Here is a 22,780-nt window from a genome sequence, read left to right as displayed (position 1 = left end):
CATTTTCATATTTCCCTTCTCATACCAAAATATAATATTCTAGTTATAAATCCTATCTTTCTAGTTATAATAATATTTCTATTTCTAACAATTATCTATTCTCAGCCATGTTCAAATATCTGATTAATAGTATAACATCCCATCTAATGGGTCAAAAACTCTATTTTCTTCAGTCTTACTCTAGCTTTCTTCCTTTGCCAACTAACATCAATGCATTTGAATCATCAAATAATTCTTCCTCTATTTCTGTGTATATTGTTTGGAATAAGAAAGACAATTTGATTAAAGTATTTTTGGAAGGACACTCAGTCCACTGATATTCATTAAAATCCTCCTTCTCCAATTTCCCACAATTCTCCTAACAGCTCTATCTTCCATTCAATCAGCTCTTCTTTCTTATCCTCAAGTGGATTCTGAGATCTTGACAGATATCTTTTCCTTTTCCGATATTATCACTACGTCTTCTAATTCTTCATTTGTCTAAGTCTGTCTGTTAGTTCCTTTCTTTAGGTCCTCCATCTTTGGATCTGCTTCCTCTGATTGTCCTTCTATTTTCTGGGTTGCTAGTTCCTTCTTTGTAGTCATTTTCTGAGTTTGTAGATTTAGATTAAAAAATTGTTCTTTTATCTCGTTTGTGTTGTTTTTAATCTCATCATGAGTTAAGGCAATTGTCTCTTGTATTGATTTTAACATAGAAAGAATTTCTTTTTGAAATTCATCAACATTTTCTTGTTGGTATGTCAAGCTGGGGGCTTTGGGGTCAGGTGTTAGGGATGGTTTTTTACCATTTGAAGCTAAGTATGGAATGTCCATTTTGTTTTTGTATGTAGTCTTTATAGTCCAATCTATTAGGGATTTAAAAAGTTTCAGTCAATTGTCATTTGAACTCCTAATTATCCAGCCAGCCTATCAGTCCATCCTTAAGACTCCCCTCAGCACATATAAGTAAAGTTCAAATTTTTCAAATTTTTCTGTCCAATTTAAAACACATCCTTTCTGTCCAGAGAGAGAAGAGCAATAAAAAACTGTTCATCAATCAAAGGTTTATAGTCCAAAGAATTCCATCATCTCAATCAATAATGCATGTTTCTTCTATAGGGAAATAGCTCCATGATGCAGCTCTAAAAGTCAGTTAGTATTTATATTCATAGTCCAGGCAGGCCAGTTTCAAAATAGTTTATTGTCTCTGCCACACAGATAAGCAGCCCAAGAGGTCCCCTCCCCTTTTCCCAGCTGCAGTCTTCAAAAGTGAAAGTTTCTGAAAACAACAAGAGTCTTATCTGAATCTGGGCTTCCAGCCAAGTTTTCTTTAGGTATAATAAATTGTAGTGCTGTAGTTCGCCACTAGATGTCGTTGATGCCGTCTTCCAGCTTTTTACATCCAAACTTATATTACAAGCTTTTTAAGTCTCTTTTTTTTAACTCCCCAAATTTCAAAGTTATTGCTTCTAAATTAATCTTGTAATTTTTTGCTTCTAAATTAATCTTGTAATTTTCTCTATTTCCCCCCAAGCAATTAATTTGCCGCTTTTCTTTTCCCGAGGGATTGGGGCAGAAACTCCCCTCCCCTCTCTCATGGGGGAGGATTCTTTGCTTTGGGCGTTTTTTCCCAGGAAAAAGTCTTAAAGTCATAAAGAGAGGATATGGTCTCACACAATTCCATCCACATTGCTTGAAAGTTGCTGGTTAATGCTTATTTTCTTTGGCTGTCAGCAGCTTCTGACTGGCCACACGAATGTAGCCAGTCTTTCCCCTGCCGGTTTGGAGGGCTTCCTCGGATCAAACGGGAGGGCTGCTGCCCTCCCATGATCAACAAGGGTCCCTTCCTTCTCCATCGCCTCTTCGGAGTGATTTTCGACCCTTTTTAGGGACCCCAGCGGGGCGAAATCGGAAGCCGGAGCCCTGTCTTCCTGCACCAGTCACACTGCGACGTCAAACAAAAAGTTTCCTGATGAAAGCTTTATATTGTTACATAGAGTTGATAAAGAAACTTGCTCAATTCCCATTCCAACCTAATATTTTTCAAATTTAAATATCCTCTTTTACATGGAATCACTGCTAAAGTGTTAGTTCCCTTACGAATGCCTGCAGCTGTGTCAAATCGGTCAGTCTAATTATTGTATTGTGAATTGTTGCAGTGGAAGCTCTGTTCCTTTTGTACATGCATTATGACATCACACTCACATCTGAAAGAGGTAAAGCTTTCAGCATTATGGTGCAATGATCCTTTTGTTATTTTTATACAAGAAGCAAGAATCTGCAGATACCCATTAATATTGTTAACATGTGCCAGCTAGATCCCATCCCCATAACATGCAGTACAATGTACTAAATTTTGTGTTTTGTCACCTGGCAGGAAAGAATAACTGCAAAATCCTAATATACATCCAAACAAGATAGCAGAATCGTTGGGAAAAGGGAGAAAAGTACATTTCTTTATGCCACTTCTACTATTTACTTCTTAGAAGACCAAACAACCAACAGAGTCAGTTAAAAATCCTACTTACACTATGAATAATTCTGAAGTGGATGAGACGTTAGTCCTACCACTCTTGATGTAAAATATATAAAAGTAGTGAATATTAACTAACACTTTTTAACTATGTATTTTTTGTCATTAGCAAATAGTCCAGGCTTGACCTCATTCTTCGAAAGACCAATATACAACATGCCAGACCTTCCAATTGAGAAAATATTAAATATTTCAATCCAACATTTAAAAATGACCATATTAGGAACTATAACTATATTTATAAACAGCCAACATAAAAAGCAGGAGTCATTAGAAAATTATTGCAATTTCCTTGTTACTGATAGTTTCCAATAGTTTCCAATACTTCTATATTTTATTATCTCTGGATATTAGCAGTAACCTTTCCCAACATGCTTTCCACAGAAGGCTAAGGAGAGAAGCAGGTTAGAAGCAATGTTTGGCTAAGCTAGCTGGAGATAATGGCTGTAACATTAGCAAGAAACAGAATGAGAACAGTTGATATACAGGTTAGAAGACTCAAGCATTCTTGGCAAAAATAGGCAAAGTCTATTGAATTCTTGAACTTACTTCTTTCATCCATAGCAATTTAGGTGGCTGCATTTCAACCGACATCACACCACCAACAAAGGACAGCACATTATGCTGTGTCTCATTGATGCGTGTTGCTTGATTAGCTGCACGATGGTCCATCCACATGATGATGTTTCTTTTGTGTTCTCCTTATAAAACAAAACCAAAGCCGTCATTGTTTCCACTAAAATATTTAGTACACATATTCTTCTATCCAGATACTTTCCATTACAAAGATATGCTTTTTTCATTAAAAACATGCACCGTACCTATAATTACAACATATTTAAACAGATCACAAAAATAGTCTCACGGGACTGCTGTAACGGGCACAACTACAATTAAGAAAATTCAATATTGACAGGTGATCCACCCCTTTTTCTGATTATACAAAATATTTGCACAGATTCTGCCTTCCTTCGGACTGCATTAGCAATTATAAAAGCTACAGTTAAACAGCAAATAAATGTATAAAAGCACCTAGACCAACATAGCATGTTCCAGAATTTCCTGTCATTAATTACTATTGTCTGACAGCCTTTAGCATATCACTTCAAAGTTGTAACCTCCATCTGAGTTCAAAAATCTTTTGGAAGACATTCCTTGGTTTGATTTTTGGTTTGTTTATTTGTTTGTTTGAGGTTTTGTGTGTGTGTGGCTTTCTCCATCTTGATGTCTTTACAGATGTCATTGTTCTACTAACATCTTTCTAAAATTCTTTGTTAATATCTTTCCTGAGATTTTTGTATTTCTTGGCTTCAGGTTCTTTATTCTTCCTGATAATTTTCATGGTTTGTTCTAACATCCAGTTTGATTTCTTCTGGGGTTTTTTTAATCTGGCAATTTTTTCCCCACTTTTCTCCTTAATAATTTCTTTAAGTTCATTTCACTGTTCCTCTGCCTATGTAGAAACTGAGGGCTTCAAAGTGATTCTTTTTGTTTTCCTTAAAAGTTGTTCTGTTTCAAGGCTGTTGATATGCACAGACCAACACAGTATTCGAAGCTTTCAAGTCAGAATCAGACTCTGAATCATGGCTTATAACAAAAATGGTAGGAATATGATCAATATCATTTTGTAGAAACTAATCAGCTGTCTTATTCCTCCTTAACTTGGCTTCACATTTTCACATGAGTAATTCATATTTTGTTTTACAGTCAGCCTCTGGCCACACTTTTGCTATTATAAGTGAGCTTTTCCATCTTCTTATACCAATAATATAACCAATTCCATTTCTGTGTAAGGCATCTGGGGATATTCACATTAGTCACTGGAAGTCTGTGCTAACAAGAAGACATTTGATAGAATTGTTAAAAATATTTTGATTTCCTAGGTAGTAGGGACCAACTATGTTTTCATTCTTAATGCTTTGACATTCCAGTCTCAAGTCACAATCTGGATACATTGATTGCGCATTTTACCAATTCCAGACAGGTGGTGATCATAAAATTCATCAGCTTCCTCTTCTTCTGCATCAATGGTTGGAGCATAGGTTTGGATAATTGTTAATAGGGTAATCTATAAAGTTTAATTGGTTTTATTCAATTACTGATTGCATTATAACCAGGTACTGTCCTTGCTATATCCTCGCTTGTTATGAAAGCAACATTTTTTCTTCTTAGTTAATTTAGTTTACTGAATAGTAACATTCCAGTCCACTCCAATTCAGTGGCTCCCTAAGATGCCAACGTATGGATGATTCATTTCATCTTTATGTTTATTTAAATTTTATAATGGAATACAAAAAGTAAATGCTGGATGTTGCTGTATTTGTTATATTATATTCCCTTTATCTAACAATAATGTTAAAACGAAGCTAAAATATTTTTATGTTGAAATATAATGAAAAAGTAAAAAAAAATCAATGGGTTGTATTTACTTTTTCATATGACTGTAATTGGGAAGGCAGGATTTGTCCATCTTTTTTTTAGGAGATACGGTACTCATAGTCAAAAAATGTCTGATTCCATGTAGTAATGCATGAGATCAAAAAGAAGACTATTTCCTTTGCCTTCTGACTGCAGCCCTGTGACTTAGCCCTCACTCTATAAAGAAATCTTTACTTCTTTCTGACACAGCCAAATTTCCTCTTTTGTGTTCACTTTCTCCTTCTAATTCACTTATCTTTTTACTTTAGATAAAACTTGATAGCAAATCTCCTTCCATAAAAATATATGAAAGTCCTATACACTTAAATACAAACATTTTAATCAAATCTATCTGAAAAGTGGGTAATTCGGTATCAGCACAATTTATAATTGAATTTATACTGGCTAAATTATCATTGCCCAGATTTTATTTTTAAATTATCATCTTACTATTGCAAATCTTAGTCATTATTTGAAGGTTTTACCTTCAGAGTTGACTGCCAAAGGATGAAAATGGCTATCCAAAACAACAAGGGAGCAGGTAGCATCAAAGCCAAGCCCTCGAATCTGGGAAATATTTATTCCTTGGGTAATTTTCTGTGAAAGAAAAAAAAAATTAAATAGATAGCTCACTTTTCTATTCATTGAGGCACACAAAACAGTTAATACAGTAGTGTATAAAGCTGAAGTTCAAATTAAACTTTAAATCCACAGCACTGCATACAGAGAGAGTATAAACGCCAACACTATATGATTATCTAAATTACTAATAAGGATAACTATATAACAGTTTGGACTATTGATTACTTTATCCATTGTTGATTAATTCGTTCTTCTTAAAAATCAATAATTATATTTTCCTTTACATTTAACTGATTGATTATATATTATAATGGAGATGCATGAGCTTGCGTATGTTGGTATATTGGTCAATAATGAGAATGAAACTATTAAACAAATGGTATCTGTAACTTCCAGCATAACAGGTTATTACTGTGGTTGTCAAAAATCCACTTCCAGAAAAAATAATTTGTTAAACTTCAACAATATTTTCTTACTAAAAAGCTCAGTGTGTTGATGAGCTCTCATCCAAAAGTGTTCTCATGATGTTTTTCCCAACTGTTTCACTGTGAGATCTGAGGAGAGATCTGTTAATATAAAATCTTTCATGGATACAGTACTTGTTTACCTGGTAGAATTGAACTGATCTGAAAACAACAATAACACCAAGAAACTGTACATCTTAGAACCCCGTCACTCTAATTTTAGTGACAATAGGTGTTCAAAGTCTCAGACATTTTTTTGATGTAGAGAGCCCCAGGGTTGGCCTTGAGGGAAATATTCAGAAGCCCTTACAGAAACAAAATTGACAAACCTATTTCTTAAGGGTTGGGTAATATCAAAAGAGACTCAGAATGGCTTTTCCCTGAATCATTAGGATATAAGAAGGAGGAATGGAAAAACACAGTGAGACTTGCATGATTGATATCAGCCTTTTAAGGTTCCCCAGATGAGGAAACAACTCTACAAGAAAACTAATCTTCCAAGTATGATGGTCCCTCTGTGTCCTTCTTCGGCTGTACTTAAAATGCATCCAGCTACATTTTAAAAGGTTTCAATTCTCTGAAAGCCATAATATTAGGCCCAAAGAAACGAAGGAGAATGGATGAAGGAAATTGGCAACTGGCTCACTGTGTCTACTTTGAGGATCAAGAAGCTATTCCCCCCACCAACTAAAAGACAAATAAAAAAACAAATATTAATGCCAATGAAAGTTTTTTTTTTCATCAGTGTCTGTTAGAATCACTCTTACCTTTTAAATACTTTGTAAATCAGATTACTAGAGTGTAATAACAATGTATTTAATCTTCAGGTTAAATAGGACAAGAGAGGGGATATGTGACGAAGAGAAGCTCTCTATTCTTATTGCATTATTCACATAACAATTGTTCTGGCCTCAACTCTCTTAGGACACTCACTCAATAGCACGGCTCATGAATGTTTAAAAAGACTGATCAATAACAAGAGAACAATGAACTGTCCATCTACAAATTACCAAGTATCTCATGCATATTTAAAAAGCCAACCTCAGAATATCGGCTGATTTGAATCCACATATTTTTTAGAGGACTAAAACACCTCACTGTCCCCTAATGTCCATTATCACTTCAGCCCATAGAATCCATATTAAAGCAAAGGAGCCAGAACCTTCTATTTTGCATTCATTATTTGATTTTCAGGTTTCATTTTCATTACAATGAATATACAGTTGCAAAATATAAACATATGCATGCCCTCTTAATCATCTTGAGGAAATTTATGCATGTTTTTTATCTGATCACGTGCTCAGACATACAGAATCGCTTTAAAAAAGCAAATAAGAATTTGGTATTTTTTTCTGAGTGCCTTATTGGATGACAAAAAAAAATACAACTTCAAGGTATAAATTTTGCAATAGAAACCCAACACATTCAAAACCGCCATGAGTTAGAAAAAGACTAAAGCTCTCCGTGCATCCCACCCTGCAAATTAATTAATGAATAAATTGCTCAATAAATGAAGGAGGTCCAGTCCAATAGCATTTATGCCAGTGGTTCTCAACCTTACGACCCCCAACCGATCGTAAGTCGAGGACTAAACCAGTCGTAAGTCGAGGACTAAACTGGTCATAAGTCGAGGACTACCCAACCGGTCGTAAGTCGAGGACTTTCCCTGCCCGGGAGTGCCGCACATGCGTAGTTCCGCCCCCTGCGCCGGCCGAGGCGTAGCTGGCAAGCGGCAGAGACGGAGCAGGCCAACCACCAGCTGGCCCAGCCCAAGGGAGGTAAGGCACCCGCCGGAAAAGGGGGAAAAAATGGCGGACAGCCTTGCTTGGCGACCCCCGTGAAATGGTCGATCGACCCCAAATGGGGTCGCGACCCTTAGGTTGAGAACCGCTGATCTATGCTATTTTTAATAGAGCTTTGTTACGAATATTGGAAGGGGTACAATTAAAACCCTGCTAGCCACATAGGAAGAAAACATTTGATAGAAAGAGAGAAAGAATGCAGCTGTAACTGACATATGACACATTTTGTCAGAAGCTGCTGTCAGTCTTTAAAACATGGCTATCATGCAGCCAAATATGAATCCAAAAGCCAAAATTTTGTGAACTTAACAGTGAAGAGATGGGTGATCTTCTAAAATCATGTGTGTCGGGGTGAATGTCACATTGCAATCATTTTCAAAGACAGCCAACTTCTCTCAGATAATTAGATAGGGTTCCTCAAAGCACGTAACATACAATAGTCATTTATTCACACTATATCTGTACCTTTGTGACTATACAACAAGCTGCCCAGATGTCATCAGAGGATTGTTCATAATAGTCAGGTTGCGGTGCCCAAATTTGAATTGGATGTTCTGCATAAGCCACTACCGTGCCAATCTGGTCTACCAAAGCCGCACGGACACTCGATGTGCCAACATCAATTCCAACATAGTAATTTACTGGTCCCAGGTTCTCACTTTGCATTTTGAGCAGGCTTCTGGAAAACAGAGAAATAAAAATTGAATCTGTAAAAGACACCTGATTTAGACAGCCTTGGAGAATACTGTACTTGCAAAGCAGCAAATTCTTAACGTTAAGCATACAATTTGAAATTGATAAAAATTTTGGTAATTCTGCATAGAATATTTATGTAGTTAATCAGTCATTTATTTAAAAAAAAATCTGTATCACCCAGTCCAAAGATTCTGGATAGCTTATACTGTAATAATATAACTCTATATAAAAACAACACCCTAAATATTCAATTAATACAATTAAAATCCATTTAGAGTAAAATAAAAAATACCCCTCTCAAAACCTGGACACCAAAATGTTGTGGTTCTGTCACCATATCTGGACACTGTGTAAACCTGGATATGAAGGACCCAACTCCAACTCAATTCTACCAAGACCAAATGGTTGTGTTTATTAGGGCTCCCTAGACCTGGCAATTGTCCATCTTTATTCGTGGATAGAACTACACTTCCCCTCTCAACAATGATATACAATCTGGGGTCTTTATGGATTCTCAGCTTCTGCTCAAAGAGTAGATGACACTATGGACAAGGAGGCCCTCACATTGTTTCTAAAGTCCCTGATAGCCTCAAGGATCCAGTTCAAGACTATTATAGTATCTCCAGCTTGATTTGGGGTTGTGATGTAAAAATGAGTATAATCAGCATACTGGTGATACTTAGCACAGGTCAAAGGACGATCTCCCACATCAGTTTCATACAGATGTTAAATAACATTTGGACCAAGCACTGTGAATCACAATACTAGAATAACTATTGAATTGATTGCTTTTCTCTCATTACTGTTACTACTATTGTACTACTATTACTACTACTACTAATGACTAGAACTTGCCCACTCTGTGAGGAACTAAACCAGGGGTAGGCAACCTTGGCTCTTTTATGACTTGGGGACTTTAATTCCCAGAATTCCTGAGCCAGCATGGCTGGCTCAGGAATTCTGGGAATTAAAGTCCCCAAGTCATAAAAGAGCCAAGGTTGCCTACCCCTGAATTAAACCAATGATGAAAGTACCGTATTTTCCGGTGTATAAGACGACTTTCTAAACCCTGAAAATCTTGTCAAAAGTCGGGGGTCGTCTTATACGCCCAGTCGTCTTATACGCCGGAAATACGGGTATTCTATTTTATTCCTTTACACATGTGGTTTGGCATATTACTCATCAAGTTTTCTCTCCCCCCCCCCCTCTCTCTCGCTCAAACTCTATATTTTAACTGGAAAAATTGGGGGTTGTCTTATACGCCCAGTCGTCTTATACGCCGGAAAATACGGTACATCTAAACTTTGTAAGAAAAATACTATTTTGGAAGGTTTTGAACAATACTTAAGGATCTAATATGACCAAGAGGGATACACTCCCCACATCCAAGTCCTGATTAAGATAATTCCCTAGAGCAGGCATGTCAAACTCGCGTGTCACGTGATGTCATGCGATGTATCGCGACTTTTTCCCAATTGCTGGCAATGGGGTGGGCGCAGTTTCAGCGTGATGCATCTGGCCCACAGGCCAGCAGTTTGACATGCCTGCCCTAGAGCAGTAGTGGCGAACCTGTGGCACCAGTGCCAGAGGCAGCACTCAAAGCCCTCTCTGTGGACACTCACGCTGTCGCGCCAGACCTACCTCCCCCGTGGCCCCCACCTCACCAGCAGCCCCCCAGAGGTCACCCCCAAGCACAGCTGGTGCGGAGCAGCGCAGCCAAGGACATGGCAGCCGGGCAGCAGGGACAAGACTCCGCCCTTGTGCCCTGTCGCACGCAGATGATGCTGCAGGGCGCAGGCAGACGGCATGGCCACCATGGTGCTGCAGGGCCGCCTGGGCGATCTGTGGCAGGGCGTGGAGGCAGCGGGTAGCCCTGCAGGTGGGTGGGGCCGGGCTGGGGGCGGAGCAGGGGCAGAGCAGGAGTGGAACGGGGCAGGCGGGGTCGGTTTTTGGGCACCCGGTCTCTAAAAGGTTCGCCATCACTGCCCTAGAGCAATAAATGCCTTTTTTTATCCCACACCTGGGGGATAAACTTAATTAATTACAAAGATTTTACTTCTTCTATGATTCTTTGTTGCCATCATTTTCTCAACAATCTTCATCACAAAAAGAAAGTTGGAAACACTGAGAGTTAATACAATTGAATTGAGAGATGGCCTCTACAACAGAGAGTCCACTGCCTCTTTCAAAACAATAACCTTCTCCCAGAGATGTTCATCAATTTCCAAATCCCACTACAAGCACATCCCATTGACTATTTGAAGAAGCCAGGTAAGTGTTACACATATGGCAATGCCACACTACAGGGAATTTCCTCACTTCCATAAGGTCAAAAGGATTCCAGATAACATTATTAATCATTGTCCTATTCACCTTGCCTAACTCTGCCTAACTGGTATCAAGACCCATAATTTTACACATAACTCAGAACTTATTATGAACAATTTTTTAACATTTGTTGCCATTTGGAGAAGAAATAAGGGACATAATCATATTTAAAGTCACACATTGCCACCCTAGGACATGTGAACCTTGGCCATAGTATACACCAGGGGTCTTCAAACTTGGCCCTTTTATGACTTGTGGACTTCAACTCCCAGAATTATTTTATGACTTGTGGACTTCAACTCCCAGAATTCCTCAGCCAGGTACGCTGGCTGAGGAATTCTGGGAGTTGAAGTTCACAAGTCATAAAAGGGCCAAGTTTGAAGGCACCTGGTATACACTCAACCAGAAATATGACTATTCTTCAATGCTAAAGGTAATTCTTCTGTAGTACACTGACATTTTTGTAAATGTGATCATGACACATTTTAAAAACAAAGTGAAAGATCCCTCAAGTTACTGCACCGCTAGAAACCTATTTGAGCCCATTTGTTCACCAAGCAGATCATTATCACTTTTACAAATAAGTGTTAGCAAGTGGATTGTGTCGCAATATAGTTAGAATACATACAAATGTAAACAGTAAATATTTACCATCTTTTCACTACTAATTATTACTTATAGTCAAAACATCATGGTATAACAAGCAATTCTATAAAGTGCCACTTTGTGCCTTAGCTACTTTTTAATAAAAGCTTCTGAATATGAAAATTAAAAGAAAATAATCTGTACAAAATTTTGGTTAACTCTTTCAGAAATTATAAAAAGCTCAAAATTAAGTCAAACTACAATAGTAGAATTTCTCAGCCCAATATTGCATTTATTTTTAAATTATCCTCTTTATTGTTAAACAGTTTTTAAGCAAAAAACCAACAATAAGTACTTTTTTTACAAATCCTAGAAGTGGAAAGCTTCACAAACTACACTTAACGATCAAAGAGTCATAGTGCATAATAAATATTCATACAGTCCAGCAACCAGTAATCTGCAGAGATATTACTCAACCTGTGTATACAGCAAAGCACATACTTCCTGCTTTCTCCTTGAATAAATTTTCCAGTTTTTTGGCACTGAACCATGATGACAGAAGCAGAAAATAAATAGTCTTTGGAAGTCTGTTTTTTTTTTTAAATAAAAAAAAAAAAATCCAGAGCATTGTTTAAAGTGAATAGAAGCAAACACGGAGCTGATCAAACCAGCCAGGAAACAAAAGAAACAAGTTTTTAAAAAGTTTGATTGCTGAAATGACCATGAGATCAATCAGTGATAAAGGGTCTTTTACATTCTCCAAGGACAATTATTACTAGGATATACTTTCTTAATATTTTTCCTGGACAAAAATAAGGCAGAATGAAGATTTATTGTAAAAAAAGCAATCACTTCTAATATGATGCCTAATGTACAGTATATATTGAACTTCAACTCCATAACTTCATTAACTACTACCAATGACCAACTAATCTTGAAAACCTGCTATTTAATAACTACATATTTTCTGGTACTGGTCCATGGCTTGTTAGCAACTGAGCTGCACAAGCAACGGCTGAGCAAGTGAACTTCTCTGAGCATGCACAGGATCTAGGTTGCACATGAAACCATCCCCCACTCCTGGTCTATGGAAGATATGGATGTACGGTAGCTACTTCTGATTAAACCAGAGGTATAAACTCACTGTGGTTGATAAACTATAGTTAATGACTAAGGGTAATGTCGTGAACCTAATCAATTGTAACATTTTAACAAACCATGGTTACCAAACTGTAAGATATTCCATGGGAAACTTATGAGGGCATTATAAAATAATGCCTCAGCCAGAAAATTAGTAGAATGTATGGGTTGGGAGGGAACCTCAGAGATCCTCTGTTACAACACCCGCTAAGTGCTATTATGGCACCTGTAACAAATAGCTATACAACCTCTGCTTAAATAGCTCCAGGGAAAGAAATCCATCATCTTCTGAGGCAATCTGGTCCATTGTTAAACAACATTTGCCAGTTCACGTAATCCTCATCTTCTAAACCAGGGGTAGGCAACCTTGGCTCTTTTATGACTCGTGGACTTCATGGCTGGCTCAGGAATTCTGGGAGTTGAAGTCCACGAGTCATAAAAGAGCCAAGGTTGTCTACCCCTGTTCTAAACTATAATGGAGCTTGGAATATGGGCTTACGTCATGCCAGTCGTTAAGTGAATCATCGTGGTCGTTAAGAGAACTCATTGTCTGCAAGAATGTTTTTTGTTGGAAACTGCAAGTAAACTGGAAATAAACATTGCTTTCCAGCAAGTGTGTGGGGGGGAGGGGCAGCCATTGGAACTTCAAATCTGAGTCCTAAGTATCTTTTTTTGTGTTTGTCATATCTTCATATCGTAAGTTGAGTACTGCCTGTACGAAATTCTTCCTGATTTCTAATCAAAGTTTGTTTAGAGGCAATTACAACTCACTGCTTCTTGAAACAATAACACTTCTCTTGATGCTGCCTTTGATGGCATTTGCTTTTTTGTAACAGGATCACTCTATTTACACTCCATTAAGGTTCTTTTTTGCATCTACTTCTGCCAGATATGATTGCTCTAATCATATATTCATGCCATGGATTGTTTTTATGCAAATAAAAAACTACACATTTGTCCCTGTTGAAATTTATGTTGCTGGCTTCTGTCCACTGACTAGCGTGTCAAAATCCTCCTGAATCTAGAATCTGTCCTCTATTTACTCTTCCTTCATCTATCTCCCAAATTTGCAAGTCTCATATTTTCTAACCCTTCATCCAAACAGAAGATGGCCTAGAATGGAGTCTTGCAGCTCTCACCTCCTTCCAGCTTGAGGTACACTTATGGCTATAAGTGTGTCCAACTAATGGTAATACAGTCCAGCCCATATTTTGTTATCTTCTCTATAAATGTTTCATAAGAAACACTGTCATATATTTTGTTGAAATTTAAATAACTATGTCTATTACACTCCCACAGCCAATTAAACAGTCTGCTCTTTAAAAAGAAAAAGAGAAAATTAGTTCAGTTTGACAATTACCTGGCTCTGGCAATACAATGATGGTTCCTGCCATGTAACATATTCCTCTCTAACTAATCACAAATCAATTGCCTAATAAACTGAACCATAGTTTTTGTAATGGCGTATTCACAGTTGAGCAGTATTCAGGGAGTGGGCAGACATGTGAGAAAACATTTGCAGATATCTGCACATTCCTCAATTATTTGGGAAACACATTGCCAGCCCATTGATTCATCATTGGGACACTGGAAAGGAACCAATGTCCTAATGAGCAGATATGACAAACCGGCTTCTTAAAAAGAAAGTAATCTAGTTGTAGAAATTTTCTATAATAAAATCTCTTTCCCTTGTAATAAATCCTGTTAAAAATGATTCCAAGAGAATGATGTTTTTGGTAAACTTACTGCCAAGAGCAAGGGTCTTCAAACTTGGCCTTTTTATGACTTATGGACTTCAACTCCCAGAATTCCTCAGCCAGGCATGCTGGCTGAGGAATTCTGGGAGTTGAAGCCCACAAGTCACAAAAGGGCCAAGTTTGAAGACCTCTGGCCAGGAGCTTAACACTCATATCAACAACACTTATAAGGAAAGGCCACATTTTATTATGTTCTTGACTAAAACCATGGCTATGGCTTGACTAAAGCCCTCTGGGAACACCACTTACTGGTGAACAAGTCATCAGTGCTACAGTTCAACATTCAACTGCAGCACTGAATTATTGGTATAAAGCTCAATACTTGGTTAATGTCAGCAACTGGGTTGCTTTGAACCAGCTATGGCGATTCTTGCCGATCCAACCATGTTTTCTTGTTACCAGAGCTTGTTACCAGACAAATAGGGAAGATCCCCAAATAAATTTGTTCTTTTTATCCTTTAGTGTAGGCTATACATTTAATTGGGGATAACTGAAATTTCCCCACGTTCCGTATGGATGAGATTTATCCTTGGGCTCTTGACTTATAAGCTGCCAAACAGGAAATTACTCTGGTAGACAATAATAATCCTGTGATGGATAGCTATGCCAATTTTATGCAGATACTCAAAGATGCTTTTAAAACCCAGCCAGAAAGCTAATCAAGAAATTAGCAAATTGTGTCAAGGTGTGGTAGATAGTCACAGATAAGTCTTTCAATTCTATCTGAAAGGTGGAGACTGAAATGAATTAGCTTTAATTCTTCAGTTTAAAGAAGGCTTATCAACTGAATTGCAAGATGAGCAAATTTATTAGGATATACCAGAGATATGAGCGGATTTGCTCCTCTAAACTGTATGAATATAGATGGTAAACTAGAAGGGTTAAAATACACTGGGGGGATGGAAAACAGAAGAAACACCCTTACAATGACTTCTTTGTTCCTGGACTCTAATTTCTTCTGGAATTCAGTCTATCCACACTGACCCTACTTTTCAGCTACAGAAGGAAACTAGAAGTTGAGATTTGTCTTCTTATCACTTGCTACTGCACTGTTCAATGAGTAGGAAGTGCACTTCTTTTTCTTCCACTTTTCAACTGACACAGACCCCAAACTCCAGTTGCTGTCCTTTACTAAGTGAAACTAAACTCCTTTTCCACGTTAGCCTAACTTTATTTCTGCTGATAGCTACTTGCTCGTGTGCTTCCTTAAGGCTAATACATGGTTCCTATAGATGTCCTTGCTTAAAACTCTAGGTCAGTTGAAAGTTCCTTTGGTCTACAATGGTTTCTTAAGCTGCCCCATTTTTTCTTGTGACTGAAATGGGGTACAATTATGCACTCAAAAGAAATGCAGAAGGGTTTAGAACAGGGGTCTTCAAACTTGGTCCTTTTATGACTTGTGGACTTCAATTCCCAGAATTCCTCAGCCAGCATGCCTGGCTGAGGAATTCTGGGAGTTGAAGTCCACAAGTCATAAAAGGGCCAAGTTTGAAGACCCCTGGTTTAGAATATCTTGTTTTTCAGAAATCTTCTACTCTTCTGCAATTCCCTTTAACCTCAATACTTCTCTAAGCTAGCTGAAATTGTCTCTCCTAAAACCAAGTGTGACTATGTTCTAATTTTTCTTTCTGCAGTATCTTGATTCTGAAGATGACACATCACCTCCACTCAAGTTTCTGGCTGCTTTTACATCCCCCCCCTTTCCCTATTAATTAGAACTAATTCTGCAGTTGATAACCTTATCTCATCTTCAATTTTTTGAAGCAGTTAGAAAAATCAATTTAAAAAATTCTGAAGCCATTAGACCAGAAATGAGAGAACTGTATTTCACCAACTACGTTCTATGAACATAACCATTGAAATTAGATTTTGGTTCTGAGTTGTCATGCAAACTTATAAACTTGACTATGTAAAACATGGTTGAGCAGGGATAATTATGCATGAACCCTGCAAGTGATTTTCCTTCCTTCCTTCCTTCCTTCCTTCCTCCTCCTCCTCCTCATCATCATCATAATAGAGTTGGAAAGGATCTTGGAGGTCTTCCAGTCCAACCCCCTGCTCAGGCAGGAAACTTAACTTCCTTCCTTCCTTCCTCCCTCCCTTCTTTCCCATCCTATCCTGAGGAGCAGGTATAGACTACTGCTCAAAGGGTGAGCCAGACTTGGGGAGAACCCAAATCAACTTGCGTCTTAGCCTTGGAGACTCATTGTGTGGTTTTGTGCTGTCACTCTCACTGCAACTTAGGAGTTACAGAACTGTGTGTTTTGGAGGAAAAAACTGGAACTAGTTTGAGCTCCTGCAGGAAAGCCAAGAAAGCAATCTAACAAATGAAGCGAAGAAAATGCCCCTGGCAAGGACTTTCATTTCAGCTATCGGTCTCGTTATTTTTTTTTTTTCCCCCAGGTAGCTGCAAGGGAATTCGCGTTCTCCTTAGTTAACGCTGAGACGGTTCGCTTTACTCCTTACTATATTTTCTCACCTGTTTCCCAGGCTCGGTCATCAGGTGCCCAATAAAAAAAATACTAATTCTAGAATGCAATGGCTCTGCTGTCACTTTACGAGCAGAGAAGAATTTCTACGGTACCATACTTTTTTTTCCCCGGGCATACACGCGGGGGGGGGGAATCCAAGCCAAACAAACCCACTCGCGTCGCAGGCGGAAGGAGGAGGACCCGGCTCCTTTTCTGAGAGGCGCCCAGAGGCAGCCCTTCGACGGAGGTGGGGGGGGGAGGAGAGCGTGTTTTTGTCCTTTACGGCAGAGAGCGCCAACCTTGGCAAGTCTCGTGGACTTCAACTCCCAGAATTCCTCAGCCAGCTTTGAAGTCCCCCAAGTCTTAAAATCGCCAAGGTTGGAGAGCCCTTGCTCTACGCAGTGTTTCTCAACCTTGACCATTTTAAGGCATGTGGACTTCAACTCCCAGAATTCCTCAGCCAGCATTGCTGGCTGTGGAATTCTGGGAGTTGAAGTCCACATGCCTTTAAATTGTCAAGGTTGAGAAACACTGCTCTACGGAAAGGCCAGGCAAGGCGCCGTAAGAGGAGGGTTTCTTGCGACAGGACGCTCCGATACACAACCTATTATTTTCCTGGGAAAGCGAAAGCCACTTACTTGCCCGAAAGTGAAACACGATCTTAGCAAGCAAGCGGTGGGGGTCAAAAGCAACGATCACCACGCGCTTGATGAGCAACCGCCGGGGCTCCTGACAGAGCAATTTCCGGCCTTCGGGGGAGCCGCCGTGACCGGGGAAAAAAAAAAAAAAAAAGCCGCACGCCTTTTTTTTCCCTTGGCAGGAGGGCATTTGTCAATGCTTTTTCTGATTGGTCTGTTGACCGAGCGCCCCCCCCTCCCGCCTCGCTCTCAAATGCGATGGTGGGGGCGGAGAATAAGGCGCTCCTTTCCCCGAAAATGCTATTTTTCTCTCTGCCGCCTCCATCCCCCACCCCGTTTCTACTCACGGTTCTTACTATTTGCAAAATCGAGAACAGAATAACATAGTTGGAAGGTAGCTTGGAAGTTTTCTAATCCAATCCCCTGCCCAAGCAGGAGACCCTGGCCTATACCATCCCGGACAAATGGCTGTCCAATCTCTTCTTTAAAATATTTCAATCAGAATAGAGCTGGAAGGGACCTTGTCCAACCCCCTGCTCAAGCAGAAGATCTATAATCCTTTCAGATAGGTGGCTGAGCAGTCTTTGCTTTAAAACTTTCAGTGATGAAGCACCCACAACTTCTGAAGGCAAGCTGTTCCACTGGTTCGGAGGTAGGCAACCTCGGCTCTTTTATGACTCGTGGACTTCAACTCCCAGAATTCCTGAGCCAGCATGGCTGGCTCAGGAATTCTGGGAGTTGAAGTCCACGAGTCATAAAAGAGCCGAGGTTGCCTATCCCTGCACTGGTTAATTGGCCTTACTGTTAGGAAGTTTCTCCTTAGTTCTAGGTTGCTTCTCTCCTTAATTAATTTCCATCCATTGTTTCTTGTCTTGCCTTCTGGTGTTTTGGAAAAGGAGTTGATCCCCTCTTTGTGGCAGCCCCTCAAATACTGAAATATTGCTATCATGTCACTCCTAATCCTTTTCTCTAGACCGGCTATACCCAATTCCTGCAACCGTAAGTGCAAGACCTAGCTTTTCTCCACATTAAATTTCATGTTGTTGGATAGGGCCCATTGTTGAAGTCTGTCAAGATCTTTTGGATCCTGAGCTGTGTTGTCCTAGCATCTCCTGTGTTGGATATGCTAGAGGTAGGATGTAATAAAGCTTAAGATCTGCCTCCTACTCTGTCTCTCTTTTTAAGCAAAAGTTTTATCGATTTTCTTTTTCTTGGCTTGCCAAGATCTGTCTTTTTTTTCCCCCTTGAAATATCAAGGGAAAAAGGCTGAAGGGTCTTAACTGATGCCCTCCAAGCTAAGTAATACTGAACATATTTTAATTTAGGGTGATGGCTAAGAGCAGCCTACAAATAAAACGACTGTATTTTTATTTGAACTCTAGGAAGTATTCCATTAAAAAAAATCTAACAGTAACTAGGTTCACAATTGCATTAATCTAGGTTGTACGTCAAAAAAATAATAATTGACTGGATACTAAATTTTATTCTGACTACACTAAAAAACACTAGCTATGGTATGGTTTCCTTGTTTGTGGGCGCAATGCATTTCTGTGAAGCTAGTAATTATGCTACTGCTAGCCATGTTTATATACTCTGGTATGTGTGAACCCAGCCAATTAAGGTTCATTTTTAAAAAGCGATGGCCGGGTTCACACATACTGGGCCATGCAATCATGACTAACAGTAGCAAGTCAGAACCAGCCATTAAGTTAGCATAGTTATAATTCACCTGGTTCATATATCATGGAAATGCATTATTGGCATGTATTTATGACGGTTGCAATGCATTATTGGCATGTATTTATGACGGTTGCAATGTCCCGGGGTCATGTGATCACTGTGACCTGACAAGCAAAGTCAATGGGGAAGCCAGATTCACTTAACAACTGTGTTACTAACTTAACAACTGCAGTGATTCACTTAACAGTGGCAAGAAAGGACATAAAAATGGGGCAAAACTCACTTAACAACAGAAATGTTGGGCTCAATTGTGTTATTAAATTGAGGCCCCACCTGTACTCAATGCTATTTAACACAGAGACATTTTAGCACCTTTGTATATATAGCTGCTCAATGGGTCAGTCTCCCTTTGCTCTCATCTGTTATAGGAAAAAAAACCCAGACAAATGTGTTTATTTGAATCACCAATTGTGAGGAGTTGCATAAATACACAACTTGCACAGTCCATTTGAGTTTGCAAAACATGTGGATTCTGAACTTAGAAACTTATAGAATCAATATGTATTCCATGCTGTGTTTTAACTTTTCTAAGTGATCTTCCTAGGAAGATTAGCACAGTTACATCGCCTCTCTGCTACAAAAATTTTGCACTGTGAATGAAAGTTCCTAGTTTTCCTGCTTTAAAAGTAAAAAAAGAAAGCCAACAATAAATGTAGGATAAATCAATATTGCTCCAATTTGGCCTGCTGTCCATTTGACCACTAATCTCATCTAATTTAGTGGGTCTAAATAAGAGGTGGCATCTTTGAAATATTCTCCCTGAGTTAGACCCCATGTGACACTTACTGGAGGAAAATTTCTTTGCATAAATCTGTCCTAAAAGGTTCACTTAATCATATTGCTTCACTAGCAGCAGTAGCCTTTGAAGCCAGAGACCTGACATTTTGAGAAATGGAGAGAGTCCATAAATATAATATTTCTTATTAACTATTGCAGCACAAAATAACATTTACAATCAGGATTGTGATGTTTGTATAATTCTAGGAGCTTTGAAAAGTATTTCCATATTGTGAATGTGTATGTGCTAGGCTATTTCTTCTCTGATCTATGCTAATCCTATAAAAATGTTTTCTGTCCATCCTTTATATTACCATTTTTATATTTGCTGTGCAAAACACAGTCATATAATAGGCAGCGGCAAGTTTATCATATATCTCTTGAAATCTTTTTTCCCCCCTTTATTCAGGTTAAAAGTTAACCTTGTTTTTCTCCTTGAAAGGTTCTTCCAGTTCACTTGAGATCTATCACAGAACAACCTGGCTACCAAAGCATTACCACATGAGTCATCAATTACTCATGAACCCTTGCTATAATACAATTTATCTTAGTTGCTGTGGCATTTTTGTGAACTTTTTTTTCATTAAAGTTCTTCGCTATATCCCTTCTTTGTCTTCCTCATAGACATCATCTCCTTAAGGAACAATAAAAATTAGATTTGTTTGACCTGTAGTAAGGGTTCATACAGGCAAGAAGATTTAATTGCTCTGCTTGGTCTTCCAGACAGCTTTTATGCAATAATTCAGACATCCACACTGTTGTGTTTGTCCAAGGATGGATGCCTGCATAGTAGGATTTACCATTCACTACACATTGCCTTAGCTCCCCTGGGAAATCACTTGCTGTGAGATAGCATTAATTAAAAACTTGCATCATTGCCATGTCTTGATTTCAAATGACCTGTGCTCTTCTTTTTCATGTCAACTTTTATAGTACAATTAATTCTACAAGAACATCAATAGCGGTCCAAATCTTCATGGCTTAATCCACAGTCAAAACTTTGTACACAAGAGCTAAGCTTTAAATAGTATGTCATTTGAATGTTGCCCTGGATCTTTCCAGACATCATCCTTTGGCTTCCATTCCTTCCCTTCCCTTCTCATTTCTCCTGTCCTAGTTTTCTTCTATTTATCTAAAACATCTCCAGTCCATTTTCTTTCTTCCAAAAATCCAGCATCTCTGCCTATAGTTGCCTTGGCAATGCAAGCCATATTTTCTTGTAATACACCTGCATGTTTCAAACTTGCCCCACATTTTTATATTTTATGCCAAAAGAAAGAAAAGATGGAAAAATAAGTATAAATCAATAATAAATCATAATGTTTGTTCTTTCAGCCAACTGGAAATTCTATTACCCTTTGAGTTTTTATCTCTCTCCAAAAAGACTGTTTTGAAAACATTATCATCTTTGTGCTTGTGAATGTCTGCATCATAGGATGTCTCCTTCACTTGAAATCAAATATGCATTCGGGATATGTACATCTGTATTTTATTTCCCCCCCATGTGTCATTCACATTTTATTTTACAATGGTAAGACATTTACGTTAACTGGGATGCCATTCATTCTAATCAACAGTGTCACAGTGCATCTAATTTCATTATCTCTGCTTCTGTCATTTGCAGTACTGCATACTAAAAGGTGGTAGAGAATTATATATTGGATACTAGTCTAAGAATAGAAGCTAGATGTCATTATCATCATGCAAAAGAGACTTTATAACTGTTTTAGACTGCAGAACCATAGAAGCATAATTAGAAACAGGTCATATTGAGATGGGCTGGTGGGATTTTCGCAGCATGTTATAGGCACTCCCATAAGATGGCTGTCCCGGAAAACTTCCCTGACATAGCATGCCCTGCCAGCTACAAAACAACTATTTTTACCAGACTTATTCAGAATTCTCCTCTAGAATGCTGTCAACATTTCTAAGGAATACTAAAAACATCCTTGTCACTAAGGATATAGCTGGAGAAAAAAATGGGTAACCTTCAGCCTCTCGTCCTCATGCAGCCCACAGACTTCAAGCAAGGCATTAAATTAAGTGGAAGTAGAGAAGATTCAGTAATGAAGATTATCAAAAGGGCTGGAGCACCTTCCTTATGAGGAAGCATTGCAACATTTCTGGCTTTTTAATCTAGAAAAGAAGCAAATGAGAAGAAGAGTTACAAAATTATGCACTGAGTGGATGAAGTGGACAAGGATAAACTTTCCCCATCCAAAAAAAAGCCTAATACCAGAAATCACCCAATGAAATTGAACCCTGGAAGAATCAGGATGGGCAAAAAGATGTGGGTTGTTTTTGTTTCTTACATAGCGTGTAATTAAATTTTGGGATTTGCTACCAGGAGATGTGCTGGTTACCAGCTTGGCTGCTCACTCAGTGGGATTCCTCGTTCAAGGTTGTAATAGCTGGACTGGGGGTTCAATCCAGCAGAACTGCTTACATTTTTTGTTCCTTCCCCAAATCCCCTCCTTTCATCTGCAACCAAAGTCACATTAACCAGTAACTAGGAGAATAACTAAGGGAAATTTCCTCTAAATTTTTATTGTCAAGTTGTTTCACTGATTGTTCTTGTTAGGAAATTTCTCCTTAGTTCTAGGTTGGTTCTCTCCTTGATTAGTTTCCATCCATTGCTTCTTGTCCTGCCTTCAGGTGCTTTGAAGAATAGTTTGACTTCTTTGTGGCAACCCACAAGTGGAACACTGCTATCATGTCACCCCCTTGACCTTCTTTTCATTAAACAAGACATATCCAATTCCAGCAATCATTCTTCATATGTTTTAGCCTCCAGTCCCTTAATCATCTTTGCTGCACTCTTTCTAGAGTCTCAACATCTTTTTAAAATTGTGGTGACCAAACAATGCAGT

At 38.6% G+C, this 22,780-nt stretch overlaps 1 protein-coding gene across 1 annotated transcript in view; it reads right to left on the bottom strand.

Annotated features, from left to right (window-relative positions):
• Nucleotides 1-22,780, bottom strand: part of LOC107291825 (FGGY carbohydrate kinase domain-containing protein-like) — a 78,850-nt gene that overhangs the window by 44,838 nt on the left and 11,232 nt on the right. The window contains exons 4-7 of the mRNA XM_015820858.2: nt 17,394-17,415; nt 8,244-8,457; nt 5,416-5,527; nt 3,062-3,213 (exon numbers count right to left, since the gene is read on the bottom strand). Coding sequence (XP_015676344.2) covers nt 3,062-3,213; nt 5,416-5,527; nt 8,244-8,457; nt 17,394-17,415 — 500 coding nt within the window. The remainder of the gene's footprint in view (nt 1-3,061; nt 3,214-5,415; nt 5,528-8,243; nt 8,458-17,393; nt 17,416-22,780) is intronic.

This window comes from Protobothrops mucrosquamatus, unplaced genomic scaffold, assembly GCF_001527695.2.
Source record: "Protobothrops mucrosquamatus isolate PMUCROS unplaced genomic scaffold, P.Mucros_1.0 scaffold1192, whole genome shotgun sequence".
Classification (NCBI taxonomy): domain Eukaryota; kingdom Metazoa; phylum Chordata; class Lepidosauria; order Squamata; family Viperidae; genus Protobothrops; species Protobothrops mucrosquamatus.
Note: the sequence above shows the minus strand (reverse complement) of the source record. Positions and strands in the feature narration are given on the sequence as shown.